This window comes from Equus asinus, chromosome 12 (genome assembly GCF_041296235.1).
Source record: "Equus asinus isolate D_3611 breed Donkey chromosome 12, EquAss-T2T_v2, whole genome shotgun sequence".
NCBI lineage: Eukaryota > Metazoa > Chordata > Mammalia > Perissodactyla > Equidae > Equus > Equus asinus.
The window spans coordinates 84,730,703-84,748,611 of record NC_091801.1 but is presented as its reverse complement, the minus strand read 5'-3'; the positions used below and the strand labels follow the sequence as shown (position 1 = coordinate 84,748,611).

Genomic DNA, 17,909 nt, shown 5'->3' with positions numbered 1-17,909 from the left:
AGGGTGCCAGGCGGCTGGTGGAGGGGTGCCCAGCAGGAGTCACTGTGGGCCAGGCAGAAGCTTGGCTTGGGGCAGACGCAGCCCTGAGGGAGGATGCGGACAGGGTATGGCATGTTGGGGAGCAGGGGGAAGGGGGCCGCCTAGCTGTGGGATCTTGGGGAACCGCTGCAGGGAAGTGAGGATCCGGGCGGCAGGGACCCACTGCTGCCATGTCACCCACTGTGCCCCAGCTCTCTGGGGTGGCTCCTTCAGGCTCCGAGAGAAGAGACTGGACACCTCCCCACTCTACCACTTGGGAAGCTGCCCTCCTCGGGTGGGCACTTGGGGTGCATGTGAGGACAGGGCAGCCCAGAGGCTGGGACCAGGGACTCAGTGTCCAGGGAAACTGTGACACTTTCTGTGTGTGGGTGCATTGCCTGGCCCCCAGCACTGGACTCAGACACACCTCGTCTGACATGGCCTTTAATCAGTGGCTCCACGCACTGGGCAGGGCAGCGACCTGACGTGAAGGTCCCCCATGGTGGGTGAGGGCACAAGGGGGCCGCTCCCAGCCAGCTGGAGCCTGGCCAGCGCCAGGTGTGTGGGGAGCTGGCCCCTCCCCGCCACCCCAGGCACCCAGAGAGCGAGGGCAGTGCACAGCTCAGGGGTGTGGGGCTGGGGACAGCCTCTCTCCAGTCTTGCCCCTCTTGGCCTTGCGGCCCCAGCCAAGGAGGGGCCTGGGGCTGGCTCGTGCAGGTGCTGGCATCTCCCAGCCACACTCCTTCTGGCTCCTCAGAAGCCCCCCCAGGGCCGGCCGGCGGTCCCCCTGCAGTTGGGACAGACACACGTAGCAGTCAGCAACCCTGGCCTGGCCCACCTGTGGCCAGCCTGGTGAGTGTGACAGGGAAGCAGGTGGCTGGCATGTGGGGGGGTCCTGTGAGGGTGGCCATGCAGCGGGGCCCCCATGGGTTGGGTGGGCTGGGGCAGGTGAACGCTGTGTGACATCTCCTGCCGCAGTGCTCCTGCTCGGAGCCAGGGAGTGTGGGCTCACAACCTGAGAGGTGGGCTGGGGCCTCAGCGGGGGCAGGGAACTACAGCCAGGAGGAGGCCACAGCACGGGTGCCCGGAAGGCCACCCCAGTGGGGGCCACTATGCGCCAGCCTCCTCTTTCCAATGCCCTCTTAGCACCTGGGGACGTTTGGGGCCTGGAGGAAGGCTTAGGGCTGGGGTAGGACAAGGGAGCTGGGGGCCATCCTCCCAAGGCCCCTGGGCTCACCGTGCCAGGTGGCTCAGCGCTGGGCAACAGCGTCACCACCTGCAGGCTGGCACCCTCATCACCCACACCCTTCAGCTGGGCCACCACCTCAGCATGCTTCCACCACTTGCACGGCTGCCCGTTCACGGACACAATGTAGTCGCCCTCCTGTAGGCCAGCCGCCTGCAGGGAGATGGGACAGTCTGGGTCTCCAGCGAGGGCACCCCTCCACCTCTGGCCACCGTCCCATCATCCCCCTTCATACAAGCTGCCTCTGCTCAGCCCAGGGACTCAGGTCCAGGGCGGGATGGGGCCCTTACCGCAGCTCTGCCCCCTGGAACGACGGCAGCGATGAGGACAGGCGAGTCTCCCCTCAGCGTGAAGCCAAAGCCACCTTCTCCTCGGGTCACGTGGATGGGCCCCACTAGCCGCCAGCGGTTCTTGGCGGAGAACACGGACAGGGGCCCCTGGGGGGATCAGAGGCCTGGCTGGGCCACCGTACTTGGAAGAGCCCTGGCCTGTAGCACCCCCTACCCCAATCTCTACATCCGGGGAGAGAAACCACCCAGGTGCGGCAGAGGGACAGGGCAGAGCTGGGCCACCATTGTGGGCCTGTCCAGGGGCCTCGCCCGGGGCAGTGAAAACACAGGACCTCAGGGTGGCTGGGGAGGGGGTGCTCACCAGCCGGTGGAAGATGTCAGCCACTTTCACCCGGGAGAAGCTGGGAGCCCTGATCTCCGGCCTCTTATGTGTCTTGGCTGGAAGGGCAAAGGTGAAGGGAGGGCAGGGCTAAGCCCGAAGCTTATGGGCCCCCAGAACCCCAGGACACAGCCAGGATGCGACTTGGCCTGAGCAGAGTGGGTGACCCAGGGTGCGGCCTGCCCTGTGCACACCGGCTCCCTGCAGACCTCCAGTGCCTAGCTGCCCCCCACATGCAAGAGAAGCCCCAAGTGGCTCCTGGGTATCTCCACCCCCAGCTGTGCCTGCCCGGGTAGTACAGGAGATGCTGGGTGGCCAGCCCGTGGCCGTCTGTCTCCCAGGCTGCAGCTGCTCTGGGGCAGGAATCAGGTGCAGAGAGGCGGAGGCAGAGAGGAGCAAAGGAGCGTGTGGCGTGGGCTCCGGAGCCCCCCGCTCTCCTGCTCCGCCCGCAGCTCTGGGGGACCAGGAGGTCGGCTGCACGTCTAACAGCAGCTGCAGGGCCATGGCCCAGCGCCCCCTCTCTGGCTAGGACAGACCCATCCCGTGGGACCTGGCTGCTCACGCAGGATGTCAGGGGCCTCGGTGGCCTCGAAAAAGTCATCCTCGAGGTCGAGCTCCGAGTACTTGGCCAGCGAGCGCTGCAGCGCCTGGACCAGTACCGCCTGCAGCAGGTCCACCCTGCGCAGGGCACGGCACACCGCGTGCAGCCGCAGCGCCTCCTCCTGGCCGAGGATGGCGCGCTTCAGGTGGGCCTTGCCTGCACAGGACACAGCAGTCACACACTGCATGGGACGCTAGAGCCCCCAGCCCCCTGGCCCTTCCAGGCTGAGCCCCAGCTCCCCCCACCCCCAGAAGCAGCAAGAGGAGGACAAGTGAGGGCTTCTAGGTTTATCCTGAGGGCCCACTGGCTGGTCCAGGTGCAAACGGCTGCGCCAGGGAGGGGCTGCCCCCAGTGTATGCCTCCGCCTGCCCAGGCCGCCTGAGCTGCTCCAGCTTCTGCTCTGAGCATCACCCAGCAGGCGGGGGGCACCCAGGAAGCGGGCGGCAACCCCACCCACCAGCGCCAGGACCCTAGATGTGCCCAGAGGAGGTGACTCGTGAATGACTGGCTGGGTCACTCAGCCCCCTGCAGCGCACCCCAGGTGTGGCCTCACCGAGCTTCCTCCGCTCCTCCGGTTCCTGCAGCAGCGCGGGTCGCTGCGGCTCAGCTGAGGCTGGAAGCCCTAGGAAGACCTGCTCGAGCGCCGGGAACTCCTCAGCTGCCACTGCGGGTCAGAGAGGGCCATGAGCCCTCCGTGCCGGGGCCTCTGCTGGCACACGGACACGTGGGGTAGGACACTCACGGGGGCCATCACAGAGGGCCACGGCTGCGTGGTAGTGGGCTAGGGCGCGGAAGTACTCGGCCTTGACGCGCACCAGGGTGGTCCAGGGGAAGGGCACGTAGTCGCGAATGGGTGGCTGGGCCATGGTCCCGTGTGCCAGCCTGTACTCAGCTGCCACCTGCGGGCACACACGAGCCGGTGGGCCCTCTCGTGGGACTCCAGGAGGAGCCCAGCTGGCCTTGCCCAGCAGCCTCAGCCCTCACCTCTCCTCAACCCCGGGCCGGGCCTTCACCTGCCCTGACCAAAGGCCCGCCCCAGGCCCCAGGCTGAGCTGAGCAGTTCCTGCTCCAATTGGAGCTGCCCCAGCAGCAGGGACTCAGGACCCTGGGGTCCTGACCAGCCCCACAGGGACCAGGACAATAGTTGGCTTCCAGAGCCGACAGAAGGAGATATGGCCTCTGCACCCCACCCCTCCCTGCCTGGACCCTGGCCTCCTCTGCCCCTGGTTCTGCCCTCTCGGCCCAGCTGCCACCCCGACCCAGGCCCTCCTGCCCACTACACTACTGCAGCCTGGCCAGGCCTGGACTAGGGCGCCCGAGACACTTGTCCAGGTCTCCCTGGGGACAGGGGACCCCCACCCTTACCTGGGCAGCCTCCTGAGCCAGGTACAGCTGGGCCAGGCAGTTGTGGGGGGCGGTAGGGGCCGGCAGCAAGAGGCCCTCAAAGACACACTCCTGGGCCTGGGCGGTCATGAGCTGCTCCAGCATGGAGAGCGAGGCAGGGCTCATGTCGGGGCTCGGCGCACGGGAGAAGTTCTCCCTCAGCAGACTGAAGGCCCCTGTGGAGGGGGCGCTCACAGTGGGCCAGGCAGGCTGCCACCCTGCCCCCACGCACCAGAGCCCTGGCTCGGGCAGCACCCCATCACCCCAGAGAGGGCCCGCGCATGCCCTCCACCCGCCCCCAGCTCTGGCCCCAGAGAAAGGGCTGTGCCACACAGGCACCTGGGAGCAAGGAACATGCAGGCAGGTGCCCCCTGCCCAAGGCCGTGGGGTGGGGTCTGGGCTGCCCTCACCAGCAGCCCTCCGAAAGGCCTCTGCCGCACGGCTGGTGCCCTCGGGACAGGAGCGGTCCTGGCGAGCCCCAATCTGAGTGTGGAGGGCACCGATGTTGAAGAGCACGCTGCCCTTCTCGAAGGCCAGGGCCCGCTGCTGGGCTGGGACCCCCGTGAGTGAGTCGTACCTGCAGGGTTGGGTCAGGCTGGGCAGAGTTCCCATGGCAACAAGGCCCTGAAGCCAGGCAGGGCAGTGGGGGAAGGGTGTCTCAGAAACCAGCAGGAGAGGCGAGGGGCATGTGCCCACCCCAGCCCTACCAGTGGAAGAGCAGCGCGAGGCTCCTGGCAGGGGCCACGAAGCGCGCGTCCAGGAAGCAGAGCTGGTTGTAGTAGGCCATGAGGAGCTCCAGGCCCGCCTCGCTCCGGCTGGGTGTCCGCATGGCCTGCAGGGCAGGAGCCGGCTGGGCCCTCCTGCCCCAGCCCACCCCACACTGCCCTGGGAATCCCCTCGGATGTCACAGCCCCGTGGGAGGGCCTGGGGACAGGAACGGGGAGGGGGTGAACAAGCTCATGCTGGGGCACACGTACCGCCCCAGGAGACTGTGAAGGGCACAAAGGAGGGGCAGCACTGGGGCAAAAGGCCCAGGCAGGGTCCCCGGGGTTGGGACAGGCACGGAGCAGCCATTCCCAAAGGGCCGGCAGTGTCCGGCGAGGATGGACTTCCCTGGTGCGTGCAGAGCCGCCGGCATACTCTGGGAGTGTTTGCATGGGGTGTGTCTGTCTCATCCCTGTCCCCGGAGCTGCCCTGGGCGGGGACTCCCGCAGTGTGAAGCTCTACTCTGAGCTCCATTTTTCGGTTTCTGACTTCCTCGGCTTCCTCATCTGTGAACTGGGTGTGGCATGAGGAGGGGAGGAGCACACGCACCTGCCGCAGGTCCTCCAGCTCCCTGATTTCGGCCTCGTAGGAGGTGCCATCCTCTCCAAAGTGCCCCGAGATCAGCTCCTGATTGAGGGGGAGGGCAGGCGCTGGCCTTCCCTGGAGTCTCCCAGCTGACGTGGGCAAGACCACAGCGGAGGGGAGGCCCTGGGCCCCCGGAGAAGGGCGAGGGATGGTGTGTGCACTGACATGGGTCCCACACTGCTGGCCCTAGGGACCCCCACCCCTGCAGATGTGGGGCCCGAGATGTGGTGGTGTTTCTACTCCATCCCCTCATTCACTCCCGTGAGGCAGATGCTATCTGCCACTCAAGAGGCGAGGACGCTGGGGCAGAGGGACAGCACCTTTCCACCCAGCCTGCAAGGCTGTGGCCAGGTCCCCAGCCACCTGGCTCCTGAGCAACCACAAGCACCCGGGGAACTGGCATGTTTTCACAGCATAGGCTCCGACTGGAGGGGGTGGCCCCCAGCCAGGGACCCTGAGAACAAGAATTAGGGACCCTGTAGCCATTTTGGGGCTTCTAGCAGGATGATCAGCTCTGCCACACCTGTCCCAGGGTGGACTCTTCTCCAAAGCCCACCCAATCAGAATCCCCTACAGCCTGGGGTGGCTGGCTGGCTCCAGGTCAGACCCTTCCTCCCTCTGGGCCTGTCTTCTCATCTGTTCAATGAGAGGGCTGGGCTGGAAGCCTCCAAGACGCCCCAGACCCAGGGCTCCCAGGCCAGCACTCACCTTCAGGGGTGTGGACCAGTCCAGCTCCTTGGTCTCCTTCAGCCCCAGGGGGATCATGGGGACAGTAATACCTTCACTAGAACCAGAAGGTTTGAGTCCAGACTCTGAGGCTGCACCTGCTGTTCCCGATGGCCATAGAGGCCACCCCCTACCGCTCCTGCTACACGTGACACACCTCTGCCCCGACTCGGGTACACATCCTCACATGCCCACATGCATCACACAGGTGCTGCCCTGGGTGGCCCACACACACATGCACACTCACACACCTCTCAGGTCAGCTCACATCCTTGCACATTTGCATGCACATGCACACTTCGGGCTGGTCTGTGTCCCTGCATACGTGCCTCTCGGGCCAGTCTGCATCCTTGCACATGTGTGCACACACCTCTCAGGCCGGTCCACGTCCACATTGCTATTGAGTTCCTCCAGCTCCTCCTTCAGCAGCTGCAGGCTGGAGTTGACGTAGCTCAGCTCTAGCGCCACCGTCTCCCTGACCCGGGCGTTGCTGGTGGCTCTGGGGGAGGCCAGTCTGAGGTGAAGCCCTTGCCCTGCAGGCGGACCTCAGCCCCGTGCCCCAGACTGAGCTCCAGAGTCTGCTCCCGAGCAACGAGCTGATGGGCCCAGCCCCCATGGGGGACGGCAGTGGGGCCAGGGCCCAGTCCATGACCTCCCCTTTCTCCTCTGCGTCCCCCGTGCTTCATGCAGATTCCTGTCTGTGTGCATACTGTGGCTCTGGCCCGAGGTCTATCTCCCCAGACACAGACTGCCCTCCACCCTCTCCTCCCGCAGGATGCAGGCGCACACGTGCCCTCCACAGTGACTAGAAACCGACGTCCCTGGAGGGGTGGGGGTCAGACCCTTTCTATGCCTGCAACTGGGTGCACAACAGAAGGGCCAGCGGGTCCCCAGGAAGGCCACATGGGGGCAGGGATGGGGTGGACAGCGAGGGGGGCCTGTTAAGGAAAAGGAGGGGCCCCAGGGCCCAGCAGAAGCCCGTTGTGGAGCCCACGGGCCGGCTCTGTGCCCATTGGCTGTGCTCAGGTAGGTCAGGCGAGCCCCTGGGCCTCGGGCCATCACCCACAGAGTGGGCTCACACCGGGGTGTGTGAAGGTCCATGCAAATGTGCAGCTCATGTGCTCCAAAGGAGAGGGGCCTCCTCAGTCTGCAGGGTGCTTTCCTGGGTCCCCAACCTCGGGAGGGCTGTCACCCGCCACAGTGCAGCCTTAGTACCACCTTTTCTGGGAAGCCCCCACTGGTCACCACACACATATTGGAGGCTCCCCCTCTGCATGCCGGCGGGGACGCACCCTCAGCCGGAACACCCCTTCTGGCCCTCCCAGCGCAGCACAGAACTCGGCTGGCCCCGGACTGACCCCTGCCAGTGAGGTCCACCAAGGTGGGGACCTGGCTCATCTGTGAGGGTCACGGCTGAGTGCCATGGCTCCCCAAGATCTCTGTGGGAGGCCCAGCCCCTTGTCCTAGGAGCCTGCACCAGCCACGGTCAGCTGCTTACTCATCCCTCTCCTAGACTGGACCACGAGAGCAGGCGCCCACCAGGTCACCGCCTTTCCCCGTCATCCAGCATGGGCCTGGCTCACAGGGGGCCTCCGGGGACAGCAGCACCTCTCTCCCAGGGCTCAGGGTCCCAGGTGGCTGTGCTCACCTGTAGAGGTTCTCAGCGCCTGTCCGCATCCGCAGCTCCTTGTTGATCTGCTGGTGGATCCGGGCCCTGCGGCTCTGCGGGCGGCCTCGCTGTGTCTGTGCCAGTGGGTCACAGCCCTGTGGAAAGACCACGGGTCATGGGGCCAGGCTGTGCCTCTGTCAGCAGCTCACAAGAGCACAGTGCCCCTGAGGTTGGGCCAGGGGACTCCTGCCCAGAGGGAACAGGTGGTCACCATGGGTGGAGCCTGTGCCAGCCCTCCTCGTCTGGCCGGATGAGCACAGAGCCCGGGCACAGCAGGTGGTGTCAGGAAAGAGGGGAGCAGAGGGTGGTCAGGCCAGGAAGAACATGGTAGGTGGGGGACACGGCTGGGACAGGGGCCCCAGGAAGAAGCTGAGCGCCAGTGTGACGGGGCTCTGGGTCTCACCAGCCCAGCCCAAACATGCAGTCACCTCTGGGAGCCCCGGGCAGGGGGCGGCCAACTGCTCATCACACATCCTGCTGCACTTTGGAATTTTGTTCTGTGACCCCATAACCCATCCCGCCCACACAGTTATTCCAGCACACCATTAGGCACGGGTGGGGGCAGGCGGCTACCCCAGCTCTCTCTGAGGCCCTAAAGGAAAGGGCCTGACTGGGGTGCTGGAGGCTGGCTTTTGTGCCTGCCCCACCCCTCTCTCTGTGGTCCTCCACCCATGCTGACCCCGGGCTGGCTCTGTCCCAGCCAGCTGCTTACTGGCGGTGTCCCTTTGGGCAAATGCCCAAAACACAGGCCCACAGTCGCTCGGCTCACAGGCAGCAAGCCAGGCCTCCTGGCTGCCCACTCCCTGCCTCAGCTATGACTCCTCACTATGCAGGGCAATCCTGCCAGCCTGCCTACGTCTCGGGGGCCAGGCAGGAGAGCCTTGCGGCAGCTTAAAGCGGCAATGTACGGGCTCCTGGCTGTGGTGACGCCCCTCCAGGGAAAGGGTGACTGGTGGGCTCCAGCTGGGGAGGGTCAGGGCCTTCCTCAGTGGCTGGCGAGGGGAGAGGGAGCGGGAGTGGCTTTCAGGGCCCCAGGGGGACCGGTGCAGCTGTGGCCACCAAACCTCCTCCTGGCCATTTAGGGATCCCCTGTCTGGGTCAGTCACCAGCCCAGGAGTCAGGAAGGACTTCTCAGAATGCACCTTCCCTGGGCACCATCCCTGTAGGCAGTCACCAGCCCCAGAACAGAGCAGGGATGAGGCACAGTGCCCCACAAGACCCTGCCCCGTGGCCGGGACCAGAGGAAGGTTTATTCACGCAGTCCTGCAGCATCTACTCTCTTCCACATATCCGAGGAAGCATGGCTTCGTTCCCTTGGTGTGCCCCCCATCATGCACAGGGCAGTTTCAGACCTTCTGGGGGCTCGAACTTGTTCTAGCCCCTCGCAGTGACACCCTAATGTCACACCCTCACGTGGAGAGAGCTCGTGGTGCATGGTCACTGTGGATTACCGCCCAACATTTCCACCAGACTCCAGCATTCTCAAGAGACAGCAATCACAGAGGACTTTCTGTAGGAGGAGGCATTCTTCTGGGACTTGAAGGGCAGGAGGCCACCAAGTGATCCTTAGGTAATGGGGGAGAGCAGACTTGTCCCCAGTGAGCGAGAGGAGAAAGAGCAGTGGACAAGGAGGCCTCCCGGCTGTGGGACCCTGGGCGGGCTGTCATCTGGAGGTGGGAGGGGGACTGGTCTCAGGGTGGCACAGGGAGGGAACAAGACAAAACAAGGCCCTCCTTCTCCACTCTGCTGGCTGAGTGCCTGTCTTCCTGCAGGCCTGGCCTCCTCTTCGAGGTGCTCCCCAAACCTGCTCTGTACGTGAGAGAATGAGCCAAGGACATGCGTAGTCTCCCTTCCAGGAGGCCTGAAAGTCTGCAGAGGGAGGGGGAGGCCATGGCAAAGCTACAGCCCTCTCCCTCCAAAGGTCTGAGTGCAAAGCTCCAGCAGGTGCCACGGGTTCTGGGTGAGCAGCCTTGGCCGTCTCCCTGGGGAGAGGGGTCCACGTGCTGCCAGCTCAGCAGGACTGTCCTCAGCAACACAGTTCACTTGGTCTCCAAAGTCGAGCACCCCTGGAGAGATCTGCTGGGAAGGGGGAGAGCCGCAGCCTCTGAGCCGGGGTCTGCTCTCGGCTCTGCAGCACCCCTCATGGGCCTCTGACCCTAACGCCCCCTCCAGAAGGCCAGCCAGCTGGCGTGACCTGGGTGGGGAGGTGTAGGAGCCAGGGACCAGAACTGGATCTTCAGGGCTGGGCAGACCCAACAGCCGCGCTCATGCCTATTTTCCACATTGGGTGACGCCGGGCCCGTGGTGAAGGGATCTGCCTGCGGGGAGGGGCGTAGACGCCAGGTGATCAGCTCTCCCACTTGTGGAACAACCTCCTCCCCCAACCCCGGAACCTAGCCTGGGGAGGAGGGGATGGAGAACAGAGAAGTGACCCTTGCACACCCTCACTGCTGTGGCCCTGACAGGCACAGGTGTAGTGGCTCCTGCTGCCCGGAAGCACCAGCCTCATGGTCCCTAGGAGCCTGGGAGGAAACGGCATGGATGGTGGCCAGAACTGGCAAAGTGAGGAGATGGTTAGGCCAGCACAGGGCCTGGAACAAAGAGCAAGACCATTGGCAAGGCCGGGCCCCATGCCCTCCCCCAGGCCCTCCCTGCCTCGGTCAGTTCCCAGGGAGAGGCCCCCACGCCTGGCAGACCAGCTTCCTCCTCTTGGAACCCTTGCCATGGGTGCCTTGCCTGCTGACACCCCACCGGCCTCAGGGACCCTTCCCGTTCCCTCCCCCATGATCTCACCTGAACACAGAGAAAGTGGACACCCCAGGAGGGCAGAAGCCCAGCACCCATCCCCCACACACTGCTGGGGGAACAGAGCCCAGTGGGCATCGCTGCCAAGGGGGTCTCCCAGGACATAGTGGCAACAGCCACACATATGCTAGATGGACCACAGATCTGCCCACTCAAGCCTGCCATGTGGCCACCACCCCCACGCCCTCTGATATTCACTTGGGCACTGGTGGTTCCTGACTGCCTCCAGGGCACCCCCACTCCCAAAGCCCCCTCTAACTGGGCCCAGGCTGCTGTTCAGTGGGTGCCTTCCTGGAGATGGTGAGCGCTCACTGGACACCAGGGTCAGGTAACTGCCCATGAAGGCCAGGTAACTGCCCGCTGGACACTAGGGCCAGGGGAGCACCCCCTGGGCACCAGGCCTCCTTACTCTCGGGGCAGAGACACATCACCCACACTGGTCCATGGGGGCTTCAGACCCAGGCACAGCTTCCACATGAACAGCTAAATAGCCCCGCCCAACTCTGAGCATTACAGCTGGTTTAGGAGGCAGCCTCACTCCAGCCAGTAGCAGGGGTCAGGTTAGACTTTCCAGGTGGCAGGAACTGCCTGGGCAACAGAAGAGAGGAACGTGCGAGGGTGTAGAGTGCTGCTCAGGGCTGAGCAGGGATAGGGTCCACGCCCGGCCCACCAGCTCCATAGCCCACAGTCTCCTTATATCGACTCAGGTCAGGATGCTCTGACTGCTGGGTCACTCCAGAGAGACAGCTGGAAACAGTTTCTGCCCCCTTCCCAGGGTGGCATTCGACGAATGGCAAGGACAGAGAGCCTGAAAGTGTGGTCCAGTGAGCCCTCTGGAACATCTTGTGTGAACAACTTCCTGAACATTCCACCCAAAACAACACATGCTCTCTCCAGAGGCCACCTGCAAGGAAGTAAGTTCACAGAGGGCAGGCGACAGGCCTCCTCTCTCCAGTGCCCACTCCATGGGCCGCTGGCCACAGCCCCTGCCACCCAGTTGCTGCAGCACCTGGCATCTCTAGGGGGTTGCCAGGAAGGGGCCTGGCCCTTCAGGGGTCTAGTCAGCATCACTTGGCCAATAATCTGCAGCCCATGTCCTAGCTGATGCCTCCCTCCTTGTCCCCTGGAAGACCTGGGTCCCAGGCACACAAAAGCTAAACGGACGCAGCCGGGGGACAATGTGCAGTCTGACATGGGCAGAGCACCATCGCAGGCACAAGTGCCACCTCTGCTTGGTGGCAGCGGACTGAAAGCCCTTGGGGACACAGACACCCAAGGCCTGGCATGAACACTGGGCCAGCCTGGCGGGGACCCCCAGGGGACACCCGGGCTCCAGGCTGCAGATGGAGGCAGCCAGAGAGCCCCCTCCTTCCCAGGCACAGACTCTGCAGGTCTCCACCCCCTTCCAGAGGGTCCCCCATACTCCTGGGAATGGTCCACAGTCCACAGTCAGCGCCCCGGGTTAGGAACTTCAGAAGGTAGGAGGTTTCGGGAAGTGAGGAAAGGACAAGCTGTCCAGCCGTGAAGGCTTCAGCCCCCTGCCACTACCAGTCTCATCCAGTAAAGAGCGGGGTGCCCACGGCAAAGCTGAATAGCCTGGGGAGTGGGAGGGAAAAGCTAGGAAAGGAGGAATGACCGGAGCCAGGACGAACATGAGGGCAGCGGGCTGTCACAGACCAGAGCCCCATGCCTGCCAGAGGAGGGGCCCCCGGAGCGTCGGAGAAAATCACGTGCTGGACCTGCGCTCCCACCCATTCCTGGTTGGCACAGGAGGGTCCCCAAATGGGCAAGAGAGGAGCCTGGCGCAGGCAGGCAGCGCAGGCTTGGCCTCAGTTTCCCCAGCGGCAAGCCCAGCTTGTCCCTAGGGGCGAGCGAGATGTGGGAGGCTGGCCGCCCTCAGACAGGAGAAGCCAGCGCCGGCTCCGCAACCCCGCGGCCAGGATCGGGATGGGTTCTGGGCCCCTCCTCCCGGCGCCCCTGGCCCCGGCGGGAGCGCCCACCTTGCGGACGCTGCCGGCCGCCTGCAGCCGGACGCTTTCATCGCCGGCGCCCGGGCCGCCCGGCCTCTCCTCGGGGATCATCGCCGCCCGCCGCTCCGGCTGCGCCCGCCTGGGAGCCAACGCCGGCGCAGGTCCCTCCCAGGCGCTCCGCAGGGTCCCACACTGTCCCCTCCTCTGGGGTGGCGGGCGGAGGCCGGCCCGAGGGGCGTGGCGCCGGGCGCCGGGCGTGCGAAACTTGCTTCTGCCCAATCGGCGGCGGCGGCGACTCCGACGGACAGCAGTCTCAGCCAACCAGAGTTCGAGGGAGGCGGGCTCCGGGCGGCCAGGCTCCCCACCGCGCGCTCGCGGAGTCCCGGGGGAATGCGGTCGCCCTGGCAACCGCCGGGCTCGACGCCTAGCGGACGGTGCCGGGCGCGGACTGCGCATGCGACGCGGCCACTGCTTACTGTTCGGAAAAGTTAGGGAAAAAGGAAAAAACAACGCGAAAGCTAAAACTCCCGAACAGTGCCAGCCCAGACCTCCTCGGCGCGCCTCCCTGCATAGCTCCCTCTGCAGATTCCACAAGTTTGCCGCCCGTTTTATCCCGTCCCCCTGGCAACAGGCACCCTCTGGGGGCTTGTCCAAAAATGTTCACAATGGGGTTTTTAACGGTTTTGTTAGCGCGAGCCCTGGGGCGGGCCCTTAAACAATGCCAGCTTTCTTCTCTCGGCTCTGAGACCCAGGCCCAGGGCCTGGCTCCAGTCCGGTGCCGTCTGCCCAGTCGGCCTGCCAAGCCTCCAGAACCTTTTTCTAGAACCTGTCCCTGGAACCTACCTCCAGAACCTGCCCCAGGACCCCACCTCCGGAACTCCTACAGAACCTGCCCTGGAACCTGCTTCCACAACATGCTTCCAGAATCATCTTACTTCCACAACCTACTTCTAGAACCAACTTGCCTCTGCGCCCCGCCTGCCTGCAGAACTGGCCTGCTTCCAGAATTGGACCCTTTCCTGAACCTGTGCTCCCTGCAGGGTTGCCCCAGCAATCTGCCCCTATCCAGGTCTTTTCATAACTTTTCTGGGTTTCCTGGTGACTCTGGAACCCACTCAAATTTCATGTGGGGCTCACCTCACCTAAGAACGCACCCTTTTATAGGGGCGGGAACACTAGAACATAGGCAGTAACCACAGGTACATCTTTATCAAGTTCTTCCAAATCTCCAGCCTTGCCCATCCTAACCATCCCCCCGTGGTCACTGTGTGCCTTGGTGCAGAGCCCTGGGCTGGTTCTCCCCCCGCATGCACACCTGATCCTGCCGTTCCCCAGAGCTAAATCCTGTAAGCTAAGCTTCTTGGCCTGCCCTGGCCATCTGCAATGACGACAACAACAAAATAAGACAATTGTTAACTCCAGGGAAATTAAAAAGCTGTGCAGGAAATTAAAAGTAATCATAGAATATTACCTGACTCAGCTGTGTATTTCTTTTTCATTGCGGTAATAATGTAATCAAGATGTCCTGGCATCTTGACCCCAGGACAATTATAATGTAATTTTATTAGGAGGAGGGAAGAGGTGAGGATGAGGAAGACGGTGGGAGTGGAGAGTGAGAGATGCTGAAGCTTCATCCTGCCAAGGCTAAGTCAATAGTTAAAGCCTCAATTGGAAAATAAAATTCCAGAAGCAGAAGCATGTTGTTTAGAGTTGTGGAATTCAACTCCAAGTCATCAGCTCCAGGAGTACAAGGGTTGGCCCTGGGACGGGGGGCAGGAGGGGGGGTGGCACCGGGGGAGGCTGCGGTTTTGCTAAGCAGATCTTGTAGAACCACGTGGTCCGTGAAACTATGCACCTTCCATAACAAGGAAATCCCAAAGCTTGTTTTTTTAAAGAGTGGATGTCTAGAAATTGACAACAAAAAACACCCAAAATCAAACAACCATTTGGAAGTGAAAAGATGTTTGTAAATAAGGTTTGAATTAGAAGAAAGTTAAACCACAAACTGCACGTCACCTACACAGGAACTGGAAAGTAACTGACATTACAGAAAATGTATGGGAAAGACCAAAGGAAATTCCATAAACTTAGGTGAGTTTATTGCTAAAATATATATATATATATATATATATATGAAATACATTTACCAAATCAAAAGAAAGTAGGAGAAGGAAATTACTAAATATTAAAAGCTGACATCAGTCACATAGCAAAAAAGCTAACTTTTTAGGGAAAAAAAAAAATCAAGTTGATAAATCCCCAAGAGGCCTAATCAGGGTAAAAAGAGATTGTATGAGCTAGGATCTGCCTCTGACTGTGTGAGATGGGCATACAGTGGCTTAGCCATGGCTGGTGAGACATTTATTATTTTTCCCCAGACCACTATTCAGAGGGGGATGGTGGAGGCTGGGGCGCTGCCACAGGGGCACCCACGCCCCGGCTCCTGCCATTCGCTTGGCCTCACAGTGGAGATGCGGTCACTCCTCCTCTGGGCTCATTTCTGTGCTCCAGGGAGGGAAAAGAGGAAAGAAGCATCAAGGAAGAAAGGAAAACGTCCCCCAAATTCCCCCAGAACTGTGTCACCTGGCCACACGTGGCTACAATATGTTCCAGTTGGCACACTGCTGTCCCAAACACAGGGCTCTGTCAGTCAGGAAAACCAGAACGAGTTTCACAAACACAAACACATCACATTAAGAAAGGAAAAGAGCCGTGACTAAGCCATGGGGAGATTTTATTTTATATATATATATATATATATATATATATATATATATATATATATATTAGTATATAAAAAATTATACATTCACAATTATATAATTGTAAGACAACATTGTGAAAGTAAACTGGAAGCTCTAGAGAAAATAGGTGATTCCATACCAAAACTTAAATGATCAAAGTTGACCCAAGAAAAGGGAGAAAACAAGAATAGACAAATAAACCATAGAATGAACTGCTAAAAGGGTGCCAGACTCTAATAGTCTGGCAGTGGGTCCGTCTAATCTGCCAGGAACTGACGCCTTCTCTGCTGGTCCGACTCTTCCACCCTGTGAAAGCGTGGACGTGCTCCTGATGCAGCTGACCAAGCTAAAATGCCGTCATCTAATGAGAGAGGGCTCAGAGCGCTGCAGATCAATTTCATTCACAAACACTGGAAACCAAAAGAGCCTGTTGGTGGCCCAGCTTGGCCACTTGCCCTGCCCTGTCGTTACAGAATCCCCTTTGGTTTGTGTGGCCACCTCCTCCGTGAAGCCACATGTTCCAGGGAAGCATGGCCAGTCCCAGCCCTGGAAGGTGTAGGCCATCAGTGCCTAACCAAAGGGTGTCGGAACCATGTGGGGGCACTGTGTGTCAGAGGCTGGGGTGTTACATGTCCTGCGATGCGGGGCACACCTACAAGGTCACTGTCCCACCCCAAAGGCCAGGAGGACACGGTGACCTACTGTGGTCACTTAGACCCGTTCCCTTTGCCAGCAATTAATCCACACCTGTGGGCTTATGATGCAATTTTGGCCAGTTGGGCAAGAGGGGAGTCTTCAGGGGGTTCCTGGGAGAGTCCCCCAGGAGGAGACCACGCCTCCCTCAGCCCTGGGCGCTGTCACGAGCAGGTGCCACCCCCAAAAACTGGGCCGCCATCTTGCGATGGCCGGGGATGCCAGAGAGTGCTGAGGGTGGACAGAGCCCTGCCCTGCCCTGCCCCTCCCCTGACTTCCGGTGTGGTGAGGCAGCAACCTCCTTTCCCTCTCAGTCACTGTGAGCTGGGCTTTCTGATGTTGGGAGCCAAAAGTGTCTCAGCACGAACCACAGTAAACACACAATTGGAATAAAAATGACAGCAAACCAAGTCCAGCAGTGAGCTAATGCATGGCCTGCCCCCACCAAGCAGGTCCCACATGAGGAATCCCTCAGCCAAGGGGATCTCACTGGTAGATTAACAGAGGAAACGGTGTGCGGTAATCTTCACGTGGCCCCAAAAGCATCTGGACAATTCGGCCACTATTCTGTAAAAAATTCTAAGTAGAACAGAACCAGAAGGAACTGGTAAATTTGATAAAGACAATGCATCAAACAGATAACGATGATATTACTGTACAACAACTATATTATGAAAGCTTAAAACATTGCCGTTTAAATCAGGAACCAGCTATGCATGCCTGCCACTACCATAATTCTTCAGAGTTGTTTTGTAGTTCTTAGTTAAGGAAATAATGCAGGAAAACTAAATATTAGGTGAAAGGAGACAAAATTATCTTTATATTCAGATGACATGATTGCATAATTTGAAATCCCAAGAAATTCAACCAAAAAAACCTATTAAAACTAATTAGAGAATTTGGTAAGGCAGCCAGTTTTAAGGTAACTACATGTTATGGACTGAATCATCCCCACCCCCGTTCATATGCTGAAACCCTGACCCCCACTGTGATGGTGTTTGGAGATGGGGTCTTTGGAGTTGATTACGGCTAGATGAAGTCAGGAGGGTGGGGCCCTAATGATGGGATTAGCGTCCTTATAAGAAGAGACACCAGAGCTGGCTCACTCTCCACCGTGTGAGGACACATGGAGAAAGTGGCTGTCTGCAAACCAGGAACAGAGTCCTCACCTGGAACAGAATCAGCTGGTACCTTGATCTTGGACTTCCTGCCTCCAGAACTGTGAGAAAATAAATGTCTGTTGTTTAAGTCACCCAGCCTGTGGTACTTTGTTGTGGCAGCCCGAGCAGGCGAAGACACTATACAAAGATCAACTGATTTAAAATAAACTAGAAATACAAATTGGAAGTATTTTCCTTCACAAACATGACAAGACTGTAAGACGTTCAGGAAGAAATTTAATAAGAAATATACATGATCTATGAGATGTATACAATTTTATTGAGCAACTTAAAACCAGACTTGAATAATGGTTACACATATCATGCACTTGGATGAAAATATGTAGTTATTATAAAAATGCCAGCGCTCCCTAAAAGTAGCTTAAAGATCTCAGCATAAACAATTAAACTACTAAAAATGTTAGAAGAAATAGGAGATAACTTCTATAACCTCAGGGTTGAAGGAATGTTTTACATCAAAACGGACAATCCAGATACTATAAAGAAAAAGATTTGAAAATTTTACCATGTAAAAATTTAATATTTCTATATAGCAAAAGACATCAGGAAAAAGTGAAAAGACAAAGAAGAGATTTAAAAGTTGCAACATATGTGACAAACAGGGAGTAAATACTCCAAATAAAAGAGCTCCTAAAAATGGATTTAAGATAGTCAAAGGAAACATAGACAAGTGAGGAAAGGTCGTGTGTCAGTCTGTGTCCAGCCAGGAGAGCAGACACCACCCCAGGAATTTCAAAAAGAGGGGACTGAACACAGGAATTGGCATGCAAGCATGGGAAGGTCTGGAGGAGCAGAGCGGAAGACGGGATGGCCCCGAGCCTACCTGGAGTTGATGCTGCAAAGCCCAGGAGTCT

The 17,909-nt window shown here is 59.8% G+C and overlaps 1 protein-coding gene across 6 annotated transcripts; it reads right to left on the bottom strand.

Annotated features, from left to right (window-relative positions):
• Window positions 1-448: 448 nt before the first annotated feature.
• Window positions 449-12,677, bottom strand: RHPN1 (rhophilin Rho GTPase binding protein 1). Of its 6 annotated transcripts, none has more exons than XM_070481784.1 (15): window positions 12,468-12,677; window positions 7,642-7,757; window positions 6,364-6,492; window positions 5,976-6,051; window positions 5,232-5,390; window positions 4,625-4,749; window positions 4,328-4,494; window positions 3,900-4,093; window positions 3,277-3,433; window positions 3,088-3,198; window positions 2,484-2,690; window positions 1,916-1,992; window positions 1,555-1,701; window positions 1,256-1,417; window positions 449-805 (listed from the first exon to the last, which is right to left on the bottom strand). In XM_070481784.1, exons 1-15 carry the CDS (start codon window positions 12,546-12,548, stop codon window positions 641-643), a joined length of 2,073 nt encoding a protein of 690 aa, XP_070337885.1. In that variant the 5' UTR covers window positions 12,549-12,677; the 3' UTR covers window positions 449-640. The 6 variants fall into 6 exon arrangements, with proteins under 6 accessions (XP_070337885.1, XP_070337881.1, XP_070337883.1 ...); XM_070481780.1 differs by having other exon boundaries at window positions 2,496-2,690; window positions 12,468-12,674; XM_070481782.1 differs by having other exon boundaries at window positions 5,232-5,309; window positions 12,468-12,674.
• Between the last annotated feature and the right edge of the window lie 5,232 nt (window positions 12,678-17,909).

Excerpts from the sequence above, each read along its gene's own strand:
- RHPN1 (XM_070481784.1), bottom strand. The coding sequence starts at position 12,548 with ATGATCCCCGAGGAGAGGCCGGGCGGCCCGGGCGCCGGCGATGAAAGC. Across the intron at positions 6,052-6,363 it reads GACGTGGACCGGCCTGAGAG|TGAAGGTATTACTGTCCCCA; the intron begins GTGTGTGCACAC and ends TTCTGGTTCTAG. Across the intron at positions 4,495-4,624 it reads CTCGCGCTGCTCTTCCACTG|GTACGACTCACTCACGGGGG; the intron begins GTAGGGCTGGGG and ends CCAACCCTGCAG.